General features: G+C 33.6%; 1 protein-coding gene across 5 annotated transcripts in view; it reads left to right on the top strand.

The window, feature by feature from the left end:
* Positions 1–23,725, top strand: part of Dcc (DCC netrin 1 receptor) — a 1,081,241-nt gene that overhangs the window by 482,741 nt on the left and 574,775 nt on the right. For all 5 annotated transcript variants that reach the window (XM_063231626.1, XM_063231625.1, XM_063231624.1 and 2 more), the window contains exon 3: positions 5,391–5,675. In XM_063231626.1, the coding sequence (XP_063087696.1) occupies positions 5,391–5,675 (285 nt within the window). The remainder of the gene's footprint in view (positions 1–5,390; positions 5,676–23,725) is intronic.

Below are 23,725 nucleotides of genomic sequence, written 5' to 3'. Positions count from 1 at the left end.
TGTACTAAATATTTAGAGTACAGAATAAAATACAACTGAAACCTGTTATTGTGGAGTTAGGCAGAAATATTGCTATAAAGTAAATTGCACAATTCATTACAATTGAAGTGAGAGCTACAAAGGAAATACTCAGTGACAACTGATTCTCCTTTGGCTGGAGAAGGTCTCCATGAGAAAAATAAGTATTTTGAAAAGCACTGGTGCAGTTAGAGCCCAGATATTCAAGCAATGTGTTATTGAAGAGCTAAAAAGAAAAAAAAAAAAAAAAAAAAAAAAAAAAAAAAAAAAACAACAAACCTTTCATCCTTTCTTGCATAGCTAGTAAATGTTCTGGAAATAACTGGCCCTGAGCAATATTTAACAAAGTAACATATGTAAATTGATATTTAATGAATCTTTTTAGTATTAAAGTGCTATAAGATAATAATTGAGAGCGCCTTTATAGAAATCAGAATAAAGAGAGTGGACATATTTCTTCATGGTAATCTCATAATGGCTATGTATTTCTTGCTAATAGCAATTAATGATTTCTATATAACTGTAATTATGATTGTTGACATAAATACAATTTCTGATGCTAAAGCCAAGGCGCTTTTACTGTGTATTAATCATTTACAAAATTGGCATTAAAAATGTCTATTTATAATTTTGAGGACAGGGATAAAATTGAGCTTCCATATGTGTCTGACTTTTCCATATGTAAAACAAAATGTTCTTTCTTTTTTGGTTTTTCACTAATGGGTTCAGGTCTTTGTTAGAACATAAAGGTACAGGAAATGTCTAACCCTGTGGATCAATTGGTGTAGGAAGCTACTAATAAGTCCAGGTGTTCCTAGATTTAAAAAAGCTTATCACGTCATCCCAGGCCAGGCAAGATGTGGGGGTAGACACTTTGACTACTTAATTCTTGAAAACAGCCTTCCCAAGGCTAGATAGGGAAGCCCTCCGGTTGCACTAAAATTAAAAATTGGCTTTGTGATCTCTTTAATTGTGTAGTGGTTCAGGCTGAAATTAGTACATAAAAATTCTGTTTAGATTAGAATATACCATTATTCTGAAATGTCTGCAAGAGATGAGGTTCAAAGCATCCACACAGGTACAAAAATCAGCAGATGTCAAACCCTTATGTAAAGTAGCATAGTATAGCATATTTCCAGAGTGAAGATACATCCTCTTGGACATAGTAAATTATCTCTCATTGACAATGTAAACATAAATGCAATGTAAGTAGTTTTATACTCTAATTTTTAGTACACATGTGATATATATATATATATATATATATATATATGCAAAGTTTTAATCCATAGCTGGTTGAATTTGCATTTATGGAAATCATGGATATAGAAAACTGAGAACAACATAGTTTCCTCAGTTCTATGCTGTTTCTGGGAGGTTCTGGAATGGAGAGTAGTGACTTATAGTAGAGATACATCTGAGACATTTTCACTTAAGTTGAAGAAATAAGGTATTTTAAAATGTATAATAATTCACTACTAAGTCTTATAAAGATTACATACACTCACTTGCTCTGATATCTGATCCATACGTAGTATGGAAATAATAGAACTACTTAAAGAATTGTCACGGACTATGGACCTACCTAGCTCAGTTCCTGAACACTTTCCAAGAATGAGCAAAGCCCTCAGTCCAATCCTTAGCACTGTAAAAAGAAAGAACTTCTGTGAAGATTAAACAAGGTCATTTATAAAGGTGGCTACAGTAACGCAAAGTGCAAAACTGAAACATTGCCTAAAACCGTCTGCCTGGTGTAAAGGGGGAGGAGCAAGGTGACTTCCAGTGTGTTGTTTTTCCCAAACCCAACATTCTTTAGGGTGTTGGAAAGTAATAGACCCAAAACTCAAAGCTAGTTTTCAAGATGTGGATGTCTGCAAAACATTTAGACTCATGTAGAGCTTCAGCAAATATTTATATGTTGTATTTTTTTATTCTGTCAGTGAATATTTGGTAAAATTCAGAAAACATAATACAAACATGCAAACACATTAAGGCATTTATTTAAAGACTCAACTCTGGTATGGTATGTGTAAATTATGAGTATTATAATGTTTTTAAAACAGAAGATACCTTTTGATTGGCATTTGAACGATGAGAAAAGACCAGAAAACTGAGGAACATCAAAGTTTCCCAAGTGAAATTAAAAAGCCAGGAGAATTTTGGAACACTGTTATTTTGACTGTTTATAATGCGACTGAATGAGGCAAGAAGAGAGGAGGGAAATGGTATGGTTGAGTGGGTCACATGTGATCTGATAAGTTCAAATAGGCTCTTGCTGAGCAGGTATCTAGTGTTCATGAGTATCTAGTTAAAATTATACCTGCACGAAGCACAGGAATCATTTGTATTGCATTGAGCATTAAATGATGCTTGAAAAAAGCTGCTGTATTTTATTCTTATGAATTACGGTGAGTTTAATACTCATTACTGACTATCCATACTCCGGCCTTGAAAATTAACAGTAAACTGAGAGCTTATATCTTGCACATTCAAGATGGTTATTGGACAAAAGAAAAAAAAAGCTACTAATTGTTTTTATACTTTAACAGTATGACAAATAATCAACCTTTTGAAATTTCCAAACACTGCATTGTTCACTATTAAATAGCTGAAACTCTGACCCCTCTTTATTAAGATTTGAAATTAACACAGAGTACTTACTGAATAAGGATGCAGAGTAGCAGCCAATTCCATTAAGTCTAATTACATTACTATGCAATCTTATGCCCTGTGTAGGATTCTTCCAGCCAGATAGTTTATGGAGGGAAAAAATTATTCCATATCAATTTGAATTACTCCTTAATTTTATATTTTACTCTATGTTCTTGAATTTACTTACAAGTTCAATTTTAGAAACCAAAAATATTCAAATGTGAAAATACATATTGTAATTAAATTTATTGAATGTATATATCTTACAAAGAACCATATATCTGAATATAGTAAAATATCCAGATGTTTTTATTAAACTACTAAAGATGTTTTATCCTCTCCAAGATTTATGAAATAGATAACTTGTTTCTATGGGGACATTATTCCTTTTTAACAACAAACTGAAAAAACAAGAATGAAAATGAAAAACTGTGGAATAAAAATTTCAGATATTTGTTTAAAGTTTGTTGCCCAACATAAACCTCAAAACATCTGCCACTATTCATTGTACTGTTCTTTTTTATAGCATACGCAAACCATACTCTGTTTAAGTAAATGTTTATACCTTTGCTGAAGGTAATCATTGCAGATTAATATAATTTAATCTTTTTTGAATACATTTAAAACCATGTACTACAAACTTCTGGAAATTGGACCCTGAACAATAAGCCATGTACAAGCTAAATGATTCCTTTTGTTTTTCACTCAAGGGTAGATCAGTACAGTTATGGATTAGTTCTTTTGATAAGTCAAGAATGGAATTAGGCAAGTGGCTGGCGCCCTCTGTAGATGTATCTGTAGTGTTGATCCAGGTAGCTCAAATTTCCGGAGCCTTAGCTTAGGAATCAGAGGAGTAATTGAGTTAGTTTAGTAACTATATATATATATATGGGATAAAATTTAATTGATAAATTAACATCGGCATCACAATTAAGATTTCTGCATTATCTAATATTAGTCATTCTGCATTGTCTAATAGTAGTCATTCTTAACTTTAAGATCTCTGATTTCAAGTCTGTTTATGAGGATATAGCTATAATGGAAGATATATTTTAAGCACCTTGTACCCATTGTAGGTGATACTCATTTAATTTTATATTTTAAAGGTTCAATTATTTTAGCTAAAGATATTATTTTTTTAACTTCAGAGATCTGCTTCACCAGACACAAATACTGGTGTGCTGACCTTTGACTTCTAGCCTCCAGAAATTTCTTTATTTTTATTTAAAAGAGAAAAATTATTTTCAAAACAATATAATTAGAGAGTAACAATGGTTAGTATATTGCATATTGTTATCTTTAAAGTATAGTTACTCAGAGAACAAGATATCAGCATTTCATTATTCAAACAATGTTAGCACAGACCTTTCTTATCAATGAACAAGAGAAATTAGTAATTTAACTATCTTAACTATCATGTGTATTTATATATGTATATGTTTATATATGATAGCATTTGTATGTATGTGTATGGTAGTATATACACATAATTTATCTTGAATATGTGTGTATATATGTATATATATATATGTATATGATAGTAATTGTGCCTGTGAATATATATGTGCATGATAGTATATACATATGTATGTGTATGTATATATGTATCACACATATAGTATACACTATATATACATAATATGTATATGCTATATATGTATACTACATACTCATATATACACACACAAATACGTATACATGTATAATTTCAGTTTCTCACATTAGGGAGACAATACGATAATTAAGTTTGATTTTAATCTTTGAATAGAACATGAAAATCTGCTTTCATCTAGGGAAAATGACTAGACAATTTTTTACTGTCTCTGACATTAAATTATAATATTTGGCACAAACCATTATATCTTTGGTTTCTGTCCTTAGCTAAATTTTATCAATTTATAAAGAAAATTAGATTTGTGAGAATTAATAGACCTAAGATCAAGCTAGTGGTATTTAAAACACAATAAAATAGAATCTGTTACTGACAAAAAAAAATGATGCAAAAACTCGAAACTTATTGACAAAACTTAAACCTGGAGGGCCAGGGGTTGGCTCAGTGGCACAGTGCCTGCCTGGCAAGCACAAGAGTCAAATCCAGATACCAAAAGTACTTTAACCAGAAGCTGGGTAATTTTGGCTTAATTAGAATAAATATATAAACTATTACAATAACATGAGCTGCTTAGCTTGTTATGCAGAAAGTGATGAATGGATCAAATGTTATAGTCAAATGTGCATGCAATTTAAACAATCTCAAGAAAATTAAAATGAAATTGGAAAATCAGAATATAACTGTGATGAATAGAATAGAAATCCCCAAGATGAATGTAATTGTTTTATATAACCTATACTAATAAAAATATAAAAAGTAAAATTATTGGGTTACATCAGTGCTAGAAAGTAAAATTTCCAGTAACTTGTCATTGATGACACATTTCACAAAAATTGCCTCAATTTCAACAGGTGTAAAATTAGATTGTATTCTGCTCTGTTTACTTTATGTGGCAAAACTGCTTGGGATATGTGGTAAAATTGTTTCAGCTTCTGAGTCCACTCAGATGCCTGACGATTAATGTGCTATGTCTAAGAATGAGGTGATGGGTCTGAGAAAATATCTTGTAAAATGTAATTGCCATAAAAATGCAATGTGTGATTATTTTCATTGGTGACTAGTGTGCCTCATCTGAAACACTTATCTTTCATTCTTTGTTTTTCCCTAGGGCCACTGAGGTTTCTTTCCCAGACAGAGTCTGTGACAGCCTTCATGGGAGACACTGTGCTACTCAAGTGTGAAGTCATTGGGGATCCCATGCCCACAATACACTGGCAGAAAAATCAGCAAGACCTTATTCCGGTCCCAGGAGACCCCCACGTGGTGGTCTTGCCCTCTGGAGCACTGCAGATCAGCCGACTTCAACCAGGGGACACAGGAATCTATCGATGCTCAGCTCGAAATCCAGCCAGCTCAAGGATAGGAAATGAAGCAGAAGTCAGAATTCTGTCAGGTATTTCAGTGCCCTTTGTCCTCTTTGGAATGACACTGCCTAGAATAGATCAAACAATAGGTTTTCTTTTATACAATCTTTTTGTATTTATTATGTGTTCTATACTTGTGTACATTCTTGCTTGGGCATTATTAGATTAAGGCATGCCAAAACCATATTTGTCATTGAAGTTTTTGGTAAACAAATGTATACTTTGTCCTAATTAATTCACTTTCTCATTCACACAGTCCATTAATGTTCAGTCCATCCTGCTTTGTGTAAAATGCATTGCTAATAATATCCACTGGAGTATTATTTCATTTCCTCTGATTAATAACAGTAAAAAAGAAAGTTATTATCCCCATTTTCAAAAGACGAAAGTGAGCATTAGGAAGGTCAGAATCGTCTCTAAATTAATATTGAGCAGTCATCTATGAATCCATTAATATACTCATGAGAAGGACTGTGCTAAGTACAAGGGATATAGAATTGACCAAGACTGATACAGAGCTCAGCCTGTTAGACTGCTGAATGAACATGGACTGTACAGAAAACATGAAAAATATTATGACACAGAAAGCTATTTTTTGTCATCTTTTACCTTCCTATCTGTTCTCTGACAAATCTTTAAGACTAGACTCATTCACCTCTCCTAAAATCAGGAGTTTGTTGAAGGTTCTCTAAGATCTCTTTCAAAAACGACTCTCTATCATCTATGTATTTAGTATCTGCTTTCTCTCATTCGTCTGTTTTACTTCCACTGATATGACCCAGAAAAAAGCATAGAGAGTACTTAAGTAATTGGTGTGGACTGCACACCAAAGTATAGAAATCGAATCTTGTCTCTGCACTCTTAATTGTGAGCAGTTACGGTACTACTTTGACTGTATAAAGGGTTATTCTAAAAGTAATTAAGTCATTTGATTGGAAGTTTCTCAGTACTTTTTAAAAATATATCTTTAAAACCTCTTTCTTCTTCATATAGTCCATCCTCCATTGGCCAGAGATACTGAATGAAAGATGTTAATAACTATTGACAATACAGTAGTATTATACCCACCTTGTGGTAACAGATGCAAATGTAACATTTATTTCCAACATATACATGCATTTATTCAGACACCCATTACATCTACAAACATTTTAAATATTTATATTCACATATCATTAATAATACATGTGTTGAGTCAGATGAAAAGCTAAAACAAGTCACATTGAAAATTGACAAGAATGTATTGATCTTTTTATCGTTTGTTTGCAGACAGGTTCCCTCTTACAGAATTCAGTCTGGCCTTAAGCTCGCTTATGCAGTCCAGATTGGCCTAAACTCATGATTCTCCTGTTTCAGCTTCCCAAATGCTAATTATTTTAGTATGATAGAAATATCTTTTTCCAGAGTTATAAAGAATGATGTTAGACTAATCAAATATTAATTTTTAGGTGGAAAATTTTGAAAGACAGAGATATAAACAGCACACTATCATTTACCTTTATTTGTTCACTTTGTAAAGCACATTTGACTTGTAATCCATGAGGATTTATTTAAAGTCAAATTATTAATTAGACTAACAACAAGTAATTGTTGGTGTAACTTTAAAAGTATTTTTTTACCTGAATGGAAACTGAATATTTTAAAAATTGCATCCAATAATCTTTCTTTATGTGCCATCATGAATACAAGTATATTCCTAAATAGATTATGAACAGAGATACATTGCACACACACACACACACACACACACACACACACACGTCATTCTTGGCTAATACATTTACAATTGAGCCATAATCCATATGTCTCACTGCCGAGTGGACTGAACCACTGTCCCTGGCATGGCTATACTATTTGTACTACCAGCTGCTTGATGGGACACTGATGTATGGAACACCAGCAGTTCAAGCCAGTAGGAAGATGTTAAGCCTATCTCATAATATTGGCTACATTTCTTTGACTCACTTATACTTGTTTGTAATTGATTTAAAGGTGAAATACATAGGTTTATGATAAGCACAAGATTGTGTGAAAGAGTGACGAATCCTATCTTTGTTTTTTTAATTGATGTTTTTCTTATTTTAAAAGCATGCTGTTTTCCTTATCAATTTCCACTTGCTGTAAGCACGAGTTTCAAGCAATTGGATTATAGATGATATAGTCTATTTTCTCTTCTCTTAAAGGAAGACACTGCCACAAAATATAAACTCAATATGTTATTAACCTTATTTAGGGATGTTAGAATTGGAATGGAATTAACACTCTTAAAAATGTTATATTTTTCCATAGTCACTAAAATAATATGTGGATTGATGAAGTTATTTCACTTTCAAGGAATTGCCTTGTATGTGTGTGTGTAGAGTAAATCAATAGTAAGTACTTGTATTGGCTTTTCTGAAATACCATTGAGAAAACCCTAAGTAACAGTCGAGGTGGTTTAAAATGTCTTACCTGATGTGATGGGAAAGGTGACAGATTGAAGCAGCCATTGTTTTTGTCAGTCACTTTATTCATGGTTCAGGACATCTGAATGCCAAGCAGAAGATTGAATTGCAGAATTATAAATCTACATCAGGTACTAGGCTGACTGAAATAATTGGTCCATACAAGCAATTATTACTTCAGTTTTCTTAATGGCCTAATTGAATTACAGAGTTGGTAATTCAATCTATTGTTTATTCATTTAGTTATAAATTAGATTACTTTGGGCTCCGTATAGAGTTGAATTAAATACCAGTATAATTCAAAGTAGTTACTTTTAATGAAATCAGTTGTTCTAAAATATTTCAAATGATTAATATTATTTTATTCAAAATTGACAAAAAATTCAAATTCTATTTTATTTAGAGGAAAATTCTATCCTTTAGTCATAAAATAAATAGTTTAATACTTTTATTCCTAAGGATACATTACTAACTCAAACGTGTGTTAACTTTTTGATTCAATATTGCTTACATTTTAAAATTAGTTCCAGGTATACCTTGGAGACACTCCAGCTTTGGCTCTAGACCAGTGCAATAAAGTGAATATCATAATAGAGAAAGTCACAGAAATATGTTGATTTCCCAGTTCATATAAAAATTGTATTTACACTATAGTACAGTCAATTAAATGTGCAATAGAAGTATGTCCAAAAAATTGTACATATCTTAATTAAAACTTACTTTATTGCTAAAAATTGCGAATGACAATCTGAGCCTTCAGTGAGCTATTGCAATCATTTTACTAGTGGCAGAGGGTCTTGCCTTGATGTTGAAGGCTGTGTACTGATCAGGCTATCTTTGGCAACAGCTGTCTTTGGCAGCTATAGCCTTGGAAAACATACATCTTAAATAATAAGACTTGAAATTGAAATTATTCCTTGATTCATGGACTGAATAACAGATATGGGTTCACAGTCAGGAAGCAATATTAACCTCATTGTATAATTTCTTCAGTGCTACTTGGAGCATTGTCAATGAGCACTAATACTTTGGAAGAAATATTTTCTGTGTGTGTGTGTGTGTGTGTGTGTGTGTGTGTGTAGTAGATATCTTTAGTGGGCTTAAAGGTTTTAGTAAACTACGCAAACAGATAGAATTGTATCTAGTTTTTATTGTACCATTTACAGGAACAAAGCAGAGTAAATTTGGGGTAATTCTTAAAGAATGATGATTTTCGGAAATGAAAATTGAAATGAAATTGGCTTCAACCTATAGCCACCAACTGCATTAATACAAGACAGGCCTGTCCTTGGATACTTTGAAATCTGGCATTGGCTCCTCTGGTCCAGCTGTGAAATTCCTAGATCACATCTCCCAATAGAGGCTGCTTCTCCTGCACTGAATGTCAGTTTAGTGCCGTCAGCTTCATCTATTTTCTTGGTGAATATTCTGGGTAACTGGCTGCAGCGCTGCATCAGCATGTGTTGCTTCATCCTACACTTTTATAGTATGGAACTGACTCGGTCTTTAAATCTCATGAAAAATGTCTGATTTCAAATTTTTGTTCTGCAGCTTCCTTACGTTTCTCAGCTCTCACAGAACCAAAAGAATTATTACTTTTTTTCTGGATTAGGATTTAGCTTAAAGGAGTGTTGTAACTGCTTTGATCTTCTCTGTGAGCACTGAAATTTTCTCTGTGTTAGTAGTAAGCATGCTGTAGTAAGTAACCTTCTTATCATGCGTGTTTTCACCGGAGGAGCACTTTTCACAAGGATGTTTCCTGTGCATTCACAATTTGGCAAACTGGCACAAGAAGCAATTATTTTTTCAGTTTACCTTGGCCTTTGTCACACCTTCATTGAGCTTAATAATTTGTAGCTTCTGATTTAAAGTGTAGAACATGCCAGAGAAGTGTTGTTCACTCATTTATGAATGGTCTAGTTTCCATATTGTGTCTCGTGGAATGGGGAGATTTGGAAAATGGGAAAGGCAGGAAAATGGCCACTTGGTAGAGCTGTTTGAACCTACATTTAGTAATTAAGGTTGTCATCTTTAATAGGCATGGTTTGTGATGCCCAAAAACAATGGCAATAATACATCAAGGACCACTGATCATAGATAAGAATAACATACACAATGATAGTGAAAAATCTTGAAATATTGCAAGAATCATCAAACTATGACACAAACACAAAATAACTTTATGATATTGGAAAAATGGTGTTGATAGATCTGCTTGATATGGCGTGCCACAATCTTTTAACTTGTGAAAAATTGTAATATCAACAAAGTACACTAGGGCACAGTACAATAAAATGAATGTCTACAAACATTAATGTAACCTGTAGATAACAATGAAGACACATTACCTGCTTTTCTTTTTTATTTATTTATTTAAAGAGAAAAAAGAAAGGAAATAAAAAACAAAGCAGTAGCAGGGTACAAATAATACAGAATTTCAAAAAATATATACAGTAAGAAATCACTAGTTAATAGATTACACATTGTTATCTTAGAAACAATTGTCCAAATTATAAAATTAAAGCATATAAAGTAGATATTCATACAGTGACATAGCACACAGTTCCGTTCAATGATCCAACAAAAGCTCAGTATTATGGTTTTCCATCCTACACACTCAAACATATATGCAGTTATATCCCTTAGAACCCTTCATTTCCCCTCTACAATTACACTTTTTGTTTTTTGTTTTTTGTTTTTACTCCCACAGTTCTTCTTGTTATTATTATTTTTTTTTGAAGAGAATAAAACCTAACATGACTAAACAGAACAGAGTCGGTTAGGACAGAAGGATGGGCGTAGTACATGATGTAAAAATAGAATACCAGGTGATCAAAAATGGTTACCATTGTGCCTCTTGCTATTTTTAAAAAGAGTTGCCTATATCATCAGGTATAATAGAATTGATCAAAATAGTACAGTACAAGACCAATAAAACCTACACTGGAGACCTTACAGGACTTCAAAAGGAGGTAATAGTCAAACCATAATGGGCACCATAGTAAATCTTATTGCCTTCAAAGTGGTTGCCTATACCCTCAAACTTGATAATGTCAAACAAAATAGAATATAGTAGAATCAGACAAAACAAGATGGGGAAAGCAATACTGGAATTCAAATCAGGTTAATAGGAGAACAAAAAGTTACTATAATATATCCCGCTAATTTTTAATTTAGTTTTAACTTAATTGAAAAGAAAATAAGAAAAAATAGATTAATTTTTAAAAAGGGGTGGAGATTGAGATAAAAGAGGACATTGTAACAGAACAACACAGGTCAGAACTAAACAATTTAAGCATCATTGTGTTTCACCCCCAGATAATCTAACATAATAGTAGTCACCATAGTGCCTCTTTCCTTGAATTATTTGAGTATAACTTCATATACTATAGCATCAAGCATATCAAGACAGTGTGAAGCCATTCAAGAGAATTAAACAATTACAGGGTATTTAGAACCAGTTAACAGAAAACAAACAATGGTGTCTATATTATCTCTTTGCCTATACAAAATTTTCTTTATACTATCGCATATAGTAAAATGCAACATGTTAAAACCAGTGGAAAACGATGTATAACATCTTGATGAGACTTCAAAACAAGATGATATTAAATCAGCGCTAGCTTTTATGATGTGTTGTTTTCTTCAAAATACCTATTCGTACTATCACCAATACTAAAATCGAACAACTCAGGTTAAAACCTTTGCAGTTAATGAGTGAAAACATTTTATGGCTTCAAACCAATATGACTGGGAATCATGATTACCACATACTTTTTGTATTCTTATCATTTCTTACACTAGGGAAACTATTCGGTATTTATACATGTGAGTTTGATTTATTTCACTTAAGAGTATGGTCTCAAGTTGCATCCATTTATTTATAAATATCTTAATGTGATCATTCTTTATAGCCGAGTAGTACTCCATTGTATAAAAATACCACTACTTTTTTATCCATTCCTCAGTTGATGGACACTTAGGTTGTTTCCACGATTTGGCCATTACAAATTGTGCTGCTATAAACATGGGTGCACATATATCACTGTGGTATGATGCTTTCAGTTCTTCTGGGAATATGCCTAGAAATGGTACAGCTGGGTCAAACGGGGCTTCCAGTCCCAGCTTTTTGAGAAATCTCCAGACTGACCGCCACAATGGTTGCACCAGTCTACACTCCCACCAACAGTGCAAGAGAATTCCTTTTTCCCCACAGCCTCTCCAGCATTTGTTGTTGTTGGTTTTCTTGATCTTGGCCATTCTTTCAGGAGTGAGATGAAATCTGTGTGGTTTTAATATGCATTTGTCTAATGACTAATGATGATTAACATTTTTTTTTCATTTATTTATATGTCGTTTGTATTTCTTCATCTGAAAATTGTTTGTTTATCTCAGATGCCCAAAGGGACTTTGAATTCTGGGGGTCTGATTTTTTTTAATTCTTTACATGTTTTAGACCAGAAGTCCTTTGTCTGAGGGGCAGTTCACTAAGATTTTTTTTCCAGTTTGTGGGATTTCTTTTCACTATGCTGGAGATTTCTTTTAACATGCAGAACTTTTTAATAATAGGCGATCCCAATTATTGTCTCTGGGAAGAATTTCCCATGTGGTTTGTGTCCTGTTCATGAATTCTCTATCTACTCCTATGTCTTCAAGGTTTTTACCCAATTTTTCTTCCAATAGATTTAGTGTTTCTGTTTTAATATTTAGATCTTTGATCCATTTATATTTTATTTTAGTGCATGGTGATAGGCATGGGTCTAGTTTTAGTTTTCGGCATATGGAGAGCCAGTTTTTCCAACACCATTTATTAAAGAGACTGTCATTCTTCCAGTGAATGTGTTTGGCCCCTTTATCAAAGATAAGGTGGTTCAGTGTGTTTGTAGTTGTGGTTGTATCTTCTAATCTATTCCATTAATCTTCATCTCTGTTTTGATTCCAGTACCATATTGATTTTACTACAGTTGCTTTGTAGTATAGCTTCAAGTCAGGGATTGTGATACCTCCTGCCTTGCCTTTGCTGCTTAGAACTGTCCTTGCTATTCTAGGTCTCTTCTCATTCCAGATGAATTTTAGGAGTGATTTCTCGAGTTCTATGAGGTATGTTGATGGTGTTTTTATCTGGATTGCATTGAATCTTTATAAAAGTTTTGGGAGAATGGCCATGTTCACAATATTTATTCTTCCTATCCATGAGCAAGGATTTCTTTCCATTTTCTGAGATCTTCTTCAGTTTCATTTTTCAGTGTATTATAATTTTCCCCGTATAGGTCTTTCACTTCTTTCATGAGAGTAATTCCTAAATATTTCATTTTTTTGGTTTCTAGTGTGAAGGGTGTGGCCTCTCTTATTTATCTCTCTGTGACTTTGTTGTTAGTGTAGAGGAATGCTATTGATTTTTGTGTATTGATTCCATATCCAGCTACATTACTGAATTTATTTATTATATCTAGGAGTCTTTCAATGGTGTTTGGGCATCTTCTATGTTGAGTATCATGTCATCTGCAAATAATGATAGCTTAACTTCTTCTTTTCCTATCTTTATGGCTTTTATTTCTCTCTCTTGTCTAATTGCTCTGGGTAGTATTTCTAGAACTATATTAAATAGGAGTGGTGATAAGGGACATCCTTGTCTTGTACCTGATTTTAAAGTAAAGGCCTTCAATTTTTGGCCCTTTAATATGATATTGGCTGTTGGTTTGTCACAGAAGGCCTTTATCATATTGAAGTAAAGACCATCTATTCCAAATTTCTGCAAGGTTCTTATCATAAATGAATGTTGGACCTTATCAAAAGCTTTTTCTGCGTCTATAGAAATGATCATGTGATTCTTACTTTTGGCTCTATTGATATGTTGTATTACATTTATTGATTTATATATAATCAACCATCCCTGCATGCCTGGGATGAATCCCACTTGGTCATGATGTATGATCTTCTTGATGATTTGCAGCATCCTATTTGCCAATATTTTATTGAGGATTTTTGCATCTGTGTTCAGTAGGGAGATTGGTCTGTAGTTCTCTTTTTCAGTTGGGTCCTTCTCTGGTTTTGGTACTAGAGTAGTATTTGCTTCTAGGAATGATTTAGGAAGGATTACTTCCCTTTCAATTTCATTGAAGAGTTTGAGGAGTGTTGGCATTAGATCTGCTTTGTATTTCTTGTAGAATTCTGCAGTGAATCCTTCTGGGACTGGGCTCTTCTTTGCTTTCAATTTCATTAATAGAAATTGGGTTATTCAGTAGTTTTGCATCTTCATGACCTAGCTTGGTACTTCGTATGCTTCTAGGAATCTGTCTATTTCCTCTGCGTTATCAAATCTTTGAGAGTAGAGATTTTCAAAATAGGTATTGATGATCTTCTGTACTTCTATAGGATCTGTAGTAATTTTGCCTCTTTCATCCCTTATTGCATGAATTTGAGCTTTTTCTTCTCTTCTTTAAATAAGATTGGCTAGGGGCTTTTCGATTTTATTTATTCTTTCAAAGAACCAACTCTTTGATTTGTTGATTTTTTGGATTCTTTTTTAGTCTCTATTGCATTGATTCCTGTTCTGATTTTTATAATTTCTTCTCTTGTTTTGGTTTTGGGCTTGACTTGCTCTTCTTTTTCTAGATGTTTGAGGTGTAACATCAGGTAATTTATTTGTATTCGTTCTGTTTTTCTGATGTGGGAACACTGCAATAAATTTTCCTCTGAGGACAGCTTTCATTGCATCCCACAGATTCCAGTAAGTTGTATTTGTGTTTTCATTTGTTTGTAGGTATTGTTTAATTTCTTCTTTAATTTCCTCTGTGACCCACTGAGTACTCAAGAGTGTGTTATTCAGTTTCCATGTGTTTGTGGGAATTTTGCAGAATCTTTTATCATTAATTTCTGATTTCATACTGGTATGGTCCGATAGCATGCAAGGGATAATTTCAACTCTTTTTCATTTATTTAAATATGTACTGTGAATTAATATATGGTCTATTTCAGAGAATGACCCATGTACTGCTGAGAAGAATGTGTATTCTGTTGTTGTTGGGTGGAATACTCTGTAAATGTCTATTAAGTCCATTTGTTCACAGGTGCGATTCAGTTCTTTTATTTCTTTGCTGATTTTCTATCTGGTTGATCCATCCATTGGTGTCAATGGTGTGTTAAGATCTCCTGTTAGAATTGTGTTACTGCTAATTTGGTTTTTTTTTTTTTTTTCTGTTAGTACTTGTTTTATATAACTGGGTGCTCTGGAGTTTGGTGCATATATATTTAAGATAGTTATCTCTTCCTCTTTGATTTTTCCCCTAACCAGTATGTAGTGACCTTCTTTGTCCCTTCTGATAATTATTGGCTTGAAGTTCACATTGTCTGCAAACAGAATAGCTACCCCCACTTTTTGGGGGGGGTTTCTGTTGCATGAAGTATTGTTTTCCATCCTTTGACTTTTAGTCTGTGAGTATCCTTTTGGGTTACATGGGTTTCTTGTAGACAGCATATGGTTGGATTTTGTTTCTTGATCCATTCTGCCAGTCTGTTTCTTTTAATTGGTACGTTGAGACCATTTACATTAATGGTTATAATTGTTATATGTTGGTGTATTGTTGACATGTTATCTTTCTGCTGTTGTATCTTTATCTTTCTGCTCTGTTTAATTGTCTGCTTTGTTTAGTGGTTTTTTCCTAAATATATCTAAGCTGTCTTTCAGTATTCTTTGCAGGGTTGGCTTGGTTTTCATGAAGTTTTCAGCAGTTCTTTGTCATGGAAGTATCTTATTTCTCCATCGATTTTGAAGGACAGTTTTGCAGGGTATATCAACCTAGGTTGGAAATCACTTTCCTTTAGGATCTGAAATACATCATTCCATGCTCTTCTTGACTTCATTGTTTGTGCTGAGAAGTCTGCTGTAATTCTGATAGGTTTTCCTTTATAGGTGATCTGTGTTTTCTCTCTGACAGCTTTTAATATTGTATTCTTTTGTTCTATTTCTGGGGTGGTCATTATTATATGTCTGGGTGTAGTTTTATTTTGGTTATGGCTGTTTGGAGTTCTATGTGCTTCATTGATCTTGATATCGGTTTCCAATCTCATGTTTGGGAAATTTTCAGCGATTATTTCTCTAAATGTCCTCTTGACATCCTTTATGTTGTCCCCTTCTTTTTTCATTTATCCCTATCAACCTTATGTTGTTCCTCTTTGTGTCATCTTGCAGGTGTTAAATTGTTATTTCCTGATTTCTTGTTATTTTTAAAAGATCTTTCCTTTCCTGTTCACTGGCTGCAATTTTTTCTTCGAGGTCTGAGATTCTATATTCACATTCACTGAGGCAGTTTTATCAACTTTCAATGGAGTTTTTGATTTCCTGTATATCTCTTTGCATCTGCTTTATATATTCTGGTTTTTTTTTTTTTCTTATATTGTTCATCCAGGGATTCTATCTTTTTGTTTAGTTCCTCCAATTTTTTAACTATGTCTTCTTTAGATATATTCAGCATCTCCTTTGTTTCTTTTATCATTTCTTCTTTTACCTGAGCAATTATTTCTAGTTTGAATTCCTTTAAGGCTTCCCAGAGTTGCTTCTTTATTTCAGTTACTATTATTTCAGGTATTTCAGGTATGTGGCATGTATTTTCTTCTGTGCACATGGCTCCTAGTCTTTCCTGGGATGGGCTGCATGTTTGAGATTGCATTTTGGTCTTTCGTTTCATCATTTTCCTATGTTTTCAAGCTTCAAGTGTTCTTCCAAGTGAGGGAGAGAGGGCTACTAGGCCAGGACGGGGTTCTGCCCCGGGTTCCGTGGTTAGGCCAGACTCACTGTTCCTGGCAGGAAGCCAAGGTCCGGCCCCCAGGCAAGGGAGAGAGTTCTGCCAGGCTGGGACAGGATTCCGCATCTCTTTCCCACTCACTGGTCCCGGTAGAGAACCGTGGGGTGGTCCCCAGGCAAGGAAGAGCATTCCACCACATTGGGAAGGGATTCCATGCCTTGTCCCCACTTACCAGTCCTGGCAGGAAACCCACATTATCTGCTTTTCAATTTATTGAAATTTCATTAACCATTTCATTATCATTTACTATTCTGGAAATCCTCACTCTTTCAGAATTATACAAAATCTACTCTACTTTTGTCCTATATATGGGACATATATATATAATTTATCATCAGATACATATGGGTCCTATATATAATTTATCATCAGACCAGCTAGTTTTTCATTCATGTCTATGACTTACTTACATTTACATGGAAGTGTAAATTCAGATAGATGCAACTAGTTCCAAATGAGTGTAAACAGGAACTAATCCCATTTAAGTGGAGAAGTTGGAGAATTTTTATAGATGATTACTCTTCTAGATCACAAAGATGATGAATGTTGCTGAGATGGAGGATGGGAAGTTAAACTCACCATACAGAAAGTCCTGAGTGCTGTGGTTTAGCACTTAACTGGATTCTCTCAACTTGTTGAGTTGGGGAGTCTTTGAAAATTTTAGAGCAATGAATATCCTAGTATATACATATACAGAAAAAAATGAAGCAAGAAGCAAATCAGATCAATGTATGTATTACATGGTATTTTGTCTCATGACATATTTTTCACTATATTGAAAAATTTTTTCCATAGTTTGGTTTTTAAAAGCTATTTTTATGATCTGGGATATAGATCGTGGCACAGTGCTTGCCAGGCAAGCATGAGGTCCTAAATTCAATATCTGGTACCAAAAAAATAAATAAAAATAAAAAGCTAGTTTTAAATAAAATTATTTTTTCTGACAGGCTATAAACAATGCACTCTTAGTCTTTCAAGAATTAAGCTGAGTTAAATGGATTCATGTACTTGTAGTTATATCATATTATATTTAAGCCCCATGAAGTTTGTATTTTCTAAAAATTATATCAGAGTTAGTTTGGATTACATAAACATGCCTACATATGGACTACCAGTGTCCATTTCAATGGTCAAGGATTATAATACTCAGTTAATATTGATCAAATCTTGACTAAATTCTCAATGTGAACTTATAAATTATAAATTATAAATCATGAGGAGCATGGACTTTACACCAGACAAAGTACAAATCTTGGTTTCATCATGTACTGGTTTCATAGTTGAATAGAAGATATTTGATCAAAATCTTCATTTGTTTTGAAAAATAAAATCAATGCCAACATATATCCTGATATGTTGTTGTGGGGGTTAAATTTGGCTTTATGAGTACAATATCTAGAATTCTGAAGTCTTCTGTAAATCTTTTAATTACTTTCAAACTTTAGAGACTCTTTTGGGCTTATAAATAATTTGATTCTCTTGTCAAAGAGTATTTCTCTGCTAATAAATTGCCTAATTTTGATCCTGAGTATCTAAGTTCAGACTCATTTACTGGTAGCTAGTTATACATGATCTATGCAATGTCTGCTTTTCCTTTCATGGCTAAAAAAACAGAGTTCCCTGCAACTGTCTCTTCTGTAGCAGCCTTTACATTTCTTCAACATCATTTCTTTTGCTATATGATCTAGTGCAGTAGCCACTGGCTTAGAAATGAGAGTCAGAAAATAGATAAGCCTGCTAGTATTTTACCTTCAGTAGCCTTTAGCAATTCATCTTAATCCTCTAAAATCCTTAGTTTTCTTATCTCTTAAGAAGTCAGACTGAGTCAGCCTTCTTAAATCTTTTCACTAATAAGAACCTTGTTTATTATTTTACTGCAATTAACACCAGTATTTCCTTATAACCCCAATGTTTGAGAATTCAAGTTTGTTAGAAAAATTATAACTTTCTTTGACTTTAATTTTGGTGTTTTTGTTTTTAAAAATTATATTATAAAGAAAATAAAACCAGGGGCTGGGGATTTAGCTCAGTGGCATAAGCACCTGCCTTGCAAGCAGGCGGTCATGAGTTCGATCCCCGATACCAATTAAAAAAAAAAAAAAAAGAAAAAAAGAAAAAGAAACAAAACCAAGCCAAATACAACAGAATAATGTCAATCAAAACAAGACAGTATAAGTGGCAATGGATTTCAAAACAAGATAAGGGCTGGGGATTTAGCTCAGCAGCATAAGTGCCTGCCTTACAAGCTCTTGGTCATGAGTTCGATCCCCAGTACCAATTAAAAAAAAAAAAAAAAGAAAGAAAGAAAAACAAGATAGTTGGAAATCAACAATGGTTACCATAATGCCTCTTGTTGTCTTCAAACTAGCTGTCCATTCCTTCAGACATAGTAAGATCAAACAAAACAGAACAGAATAGAATCAATAAAAACAAAACAGTGAATTCAATACAGGAGTCCAAAACAAGATAATAGTAAATCCAAAATAAATATCATATCTTGTTATCTTTGAAATAACTTCCTATGCCATCAGATATAATAAAATCAAACAAGATTAGACAGAATAACTCCCAACTAAACAAAACAATGAGAATGATACAGGATTTTGAAATTAGACAATAGGGAATTTAATAATGGCTACCACCTTCAGAAGAAGATCCCCAATATATGCTACATTGCATATTGTTATCCTTTTAATAAGATGATCAGACTGTCAGCTTTAGGCCTGCAAAGTCAGTGAAGCACTAAATACTGCAAGCGTTAAATTGAATTTTATCTCATTAGGGATCATCACAGCCTGAGTTTCTTCTGATAGCTGGTTGCTTATGGCCAGCTGGGTGGTGGGGTGGACATAGGAAGGACACGTTGGTTCTTCTTAACTCCCTTCCCACATGCCAGGAGGGGCTGGCGTCTCACAGGCGGCCTTAGCTTCTTGTTGACTTCTTGTTCTTCTCCCCCACAGTCCACGAATGGTGACGACTCACAGAAGAGGGCTGACATCTGGCTCAGCCCTAGTCAGTCTGCGCATGGCCTGACTAGTTTTGTTAACAAATAATTTTGTCTCAGTGCTATTTTGGGGGACATCAAAACAGTCCAGGAGTCCCAGTTGAAAATCACATACCCGTTATTCTAATGTCACTAATGGTCTCCTTTTAAGCAGCAAGGGAAAATGTAGTTTTTTCCAATTGTCATCCTTAGCCTTGAGTAATGTTAAAAACTGACTGCATTAACTCCTCTTACCTAGCATTCTCTGAAAATTTACCATTTCCCAAAAGGTAAAAGGAAAAAATAATGTACCTGCGATTGTCCTCCCCATAGAGGAATGAATATTTATTGGAAACAATAGTCTATCTTTTCACAGGAGCCTATTGGGGCTAACACAGTAGACCTTTACTAGGAATGTAACATTCAACAACCCTGGGTGAGTGGATTGAAAGATCAAGCAGTCTTCCCTGACTCACACACAGTGAGAAAGCTTTGCCTGAGGGTGTGTAGAAAGCACAGCTACAATCCGTGAATGCAAACAGCAAAAGAAAATGATGAAATGTGTGTTTGCTTTCCTCTTTGGTTTTGTTTCATATCAGTTTATTCATACAGGATAAATTATGGGCACAACTTTATTCAATCTTGACTAAATAGGAAACAATCAAAATACTTTAGTTTCTTATCATATGCAAGAACTACAATTAAAACTCATTATTTTATTGGACACTTCTAAAATGCTTCTTTATTCATATATATGTATATGTGTACACATGATTTTTACATTCTCTAATTTTGATACATTATAATGGCAGCATTTATTTTCTAGATTTCGGTCAGTTGAAAAATGTTTCAAGAATCATTTTAAAAATGAAAACTAACTTCCTTTAGATCTGCTACAAAATGAAATTGTTAAACCAAAATTTCCTTGTGACACAGAAGGGATAGAGCCATACGCTAGTGATAAGAATAGATGCGCTCTCTCTTCCTCTAAATTCCAACTACAAATAGCAATATGTGTGTGCATGGAAAAAGAAAGAGGAAATATGAACAGATGTAGGAATATTTACAGAAAGGGAGTGTCATTTTTAGTACTAAATTGGTGTAAATGAGGAATGAAAATCATAAAATCACAGACTGATGACTAATAGGTCCTGAGAAATGATTCCTCTCTTTATGTGAGAAGCTCCTTGGCTTGCACACAGATGGGATTTTTCTATTTTTTTAATTAAATAAATTCTTATTCCTGTGACCAGATTAATTTGGTTATATTTTTCCAATGGAAAATCTAAGTGAAAAGCTAGAGGTATTCTCATGAAATGTTTCACTCAGAGCATACTTATGGTATACACCTGCTGGTAAATGAAGACACATGGTACCGGCTGAAACAAAGAAAGAAAACGAAGTCTGGGAAGTCAGCAGGTGAACAGTAGTTTAGCTTGAAATGGAGACTATATAGATGGAAGCAGTGAGATCTGTGAAGTTAAATTAATTTGTAACTCATGCCTGGGAAGAAATCAAAGAGAACAATTCTCAGTACCCTGCAGTGTCCTTTCATTTCCAGTTGAAAAAGTGTTTGCTATTCCATAGAGGTAGGGATTTAATAAAGAACACTAAAGAGCACCCAATGAGAGAGAGAGAAAAAAAGATTTTACATGTAGAAAGCATAAAAATTAAAAGCAAGTACTGGTTATTTTGAGAATGACAGATATTAAATTGTGAAAACTGTTGTATACCTTTTCTTGCAGAGCAGATGCTTATAGTCCAAAATTTAATTTCTCTATGCCTCAGATATTCTTTAGATTCAGTACTACAAGCTTAATGTGGAATTTCCTGAGTACTAGTTTTGGAAAATGGTCCCATTAAAAGAAGTCATCAGCGCAGGTTGAGCACACATTCCAGCTAACTTGGGACGGCTGTGATCATGCTCTGTTCCCTGTCCCTGTGCCCCGTACCAAAGTGTTTCCTTTCCTTCTAGAATGTCTCAGACAGGTTGATTTATGTGGTCAACCTACTCACCAAGGCAGAGGACAAAATTGCACTGCCTCCTAGGGGATCTGGGAAAACTTAGGAATGTGAGAATGACAGGTCCCACTGAGACTCAAACTCCATTAGGGCAGTGTATAATTTAAAAAATGATAAATAAATTATTGAAAATGTTTAAAAGTACCTATAAACAGAAAATGCTCTCTCTAGTTTAACACATTTATCATACTTCTTTAGGGCAAAGGTCTTAATGATAGTTAAGATTTCATTTCTGCAAGTTAAGTACAGGTAAATGTACCACACTGTATGATTCAAGGGATTCAGTGACTTTTAATGAACTCCTGCTAAAAGATAATTAGTGAACATATTTAAGTTTTACACAGCCTTCCCAAACGAACATAATAAATAACAAAAGCAAGGGGTGGGTACAGCGAATGGGAAAGTGAGAAAGTGTTATATGTATCAGTTTCCACTAAAAGATGAAGAACTATTCCTGTGTTGAATAGAGACAGATTTCTAGATATTTCAGAAATATGACAAATCTGTTGAGAGTGTTTCTACCTTTGTTCTCAAAGTATGATCCATGGACTTTCAGGTTAATTTCCAGAATATCTGTGAGGTCAAACCTACTTTCATACTAATGTTGCTGTGTCTGTAATATTTTTCAGCATGTTGGTTTACAAATATTTTGATGAACAAAAAATTAATTGAGTTGAATATTGTCCTTTAAGTGAAACTCTTAAAAATATACTACATATGGAAATGGGAATTGCACATGAAGGACATTTAAGTACAATGAGGGAATATTGCTGGGGTTACTTAAATTTCAACTAAACTAGCTATCTCTTTTTCCTCTCATGGAAATTTATTTTTGTAAAAGACAATCAACAGAGAGATGACAAATATTCAGACATTTTTAGGTATTTTCTCAGAAACAAACAAAATAAGTCAGTCACATCAAGGAAAATAACATTTCCTGCTAAGGATGGAATTCAATATTTTAAGCTAAAATTAAACATTTGGAAAACTTTTATTTGCCACTGGGAGTGCAGCAGCTTTCCAACATTAAGAGCTCTTGGAGATTGGTGGTAAAAGTAAAAAGGGAGGCTTTTTTGATACTTTATAATAATAAATTTAATTTTGAAGAACTGCCTAATACAGTATAGCTTTCCACAAAACCACTGGTTGATGGGACAAAATTGTGAGGGGTAAAAGATTCATTCAAAGGATAGGACACACCTATAGGGTTTGGTAACACAGTATAAAACATTTACTGTTACAGCATTAGGTCCTACATCATAAATGACTTTCTAGAAACTTCTTATTGAGGTTTGGTATGGTGTTAAAGGATACTACCTAAAGCTATCTGAAAAAGCTGTTAAGTGTGCCTTTCTTAACCTATATGTGTCTCTGAGGTCAGATAGTTCCCCTGAAATTTAGCCAAAGTATCAAAACAATATGAATGAAGAAAGTCTGATAATAATCTAGTGATTTAATTTTATTAAATCACTCATTACAGCAATTTAGAAAACTGTAAAGAACTTTCACTATTCTCACTGATACATTAGTTTTGAAAATTATAATTATTTTATAAAATGTTATTTTAATAAGCTAAAAATACACAGTTAATAAATATAGTTTTCTTTTTTACATGATAAATATTGGTAGCTATTATTTTCCTGGACCAAAGGCCTTAGTGGTCCTGAATAATAGTCAATGGTTTGAGATTCACTATCTATATTATTATTCATTTTTTAAAAAGTCTTATAGATCAAATGTGAAAACAGATTAAGTCAGGGTAGGCCAAAATTTCTGTGTGAGAAAAAAGAATGGAAAGAATAGTCCAAGAAAATTTTTGTTTTATA

This window comes from Cavia porcellus, unplaced genomic scaffold, assembly GCF_034190915.1.
Source record: "Cavia porcellus strain 051 isolate PalLab524CR breed Dunkin Hartley unplaced genomic scaffold, mCavPor4.1 scaffold_20, whole genome shotgun sequence".
In the NCBI taxonomy this organism is placed as follows: domain Eukaryota; kingdom Metazoa; phylum Chordata; class Mammalia; order Rodentia; family Caviidae; genus Cavia; species Cavia porcellus.
This window is presented reverse-complemented; position numbering and strand designations above follow the sequence as displayed.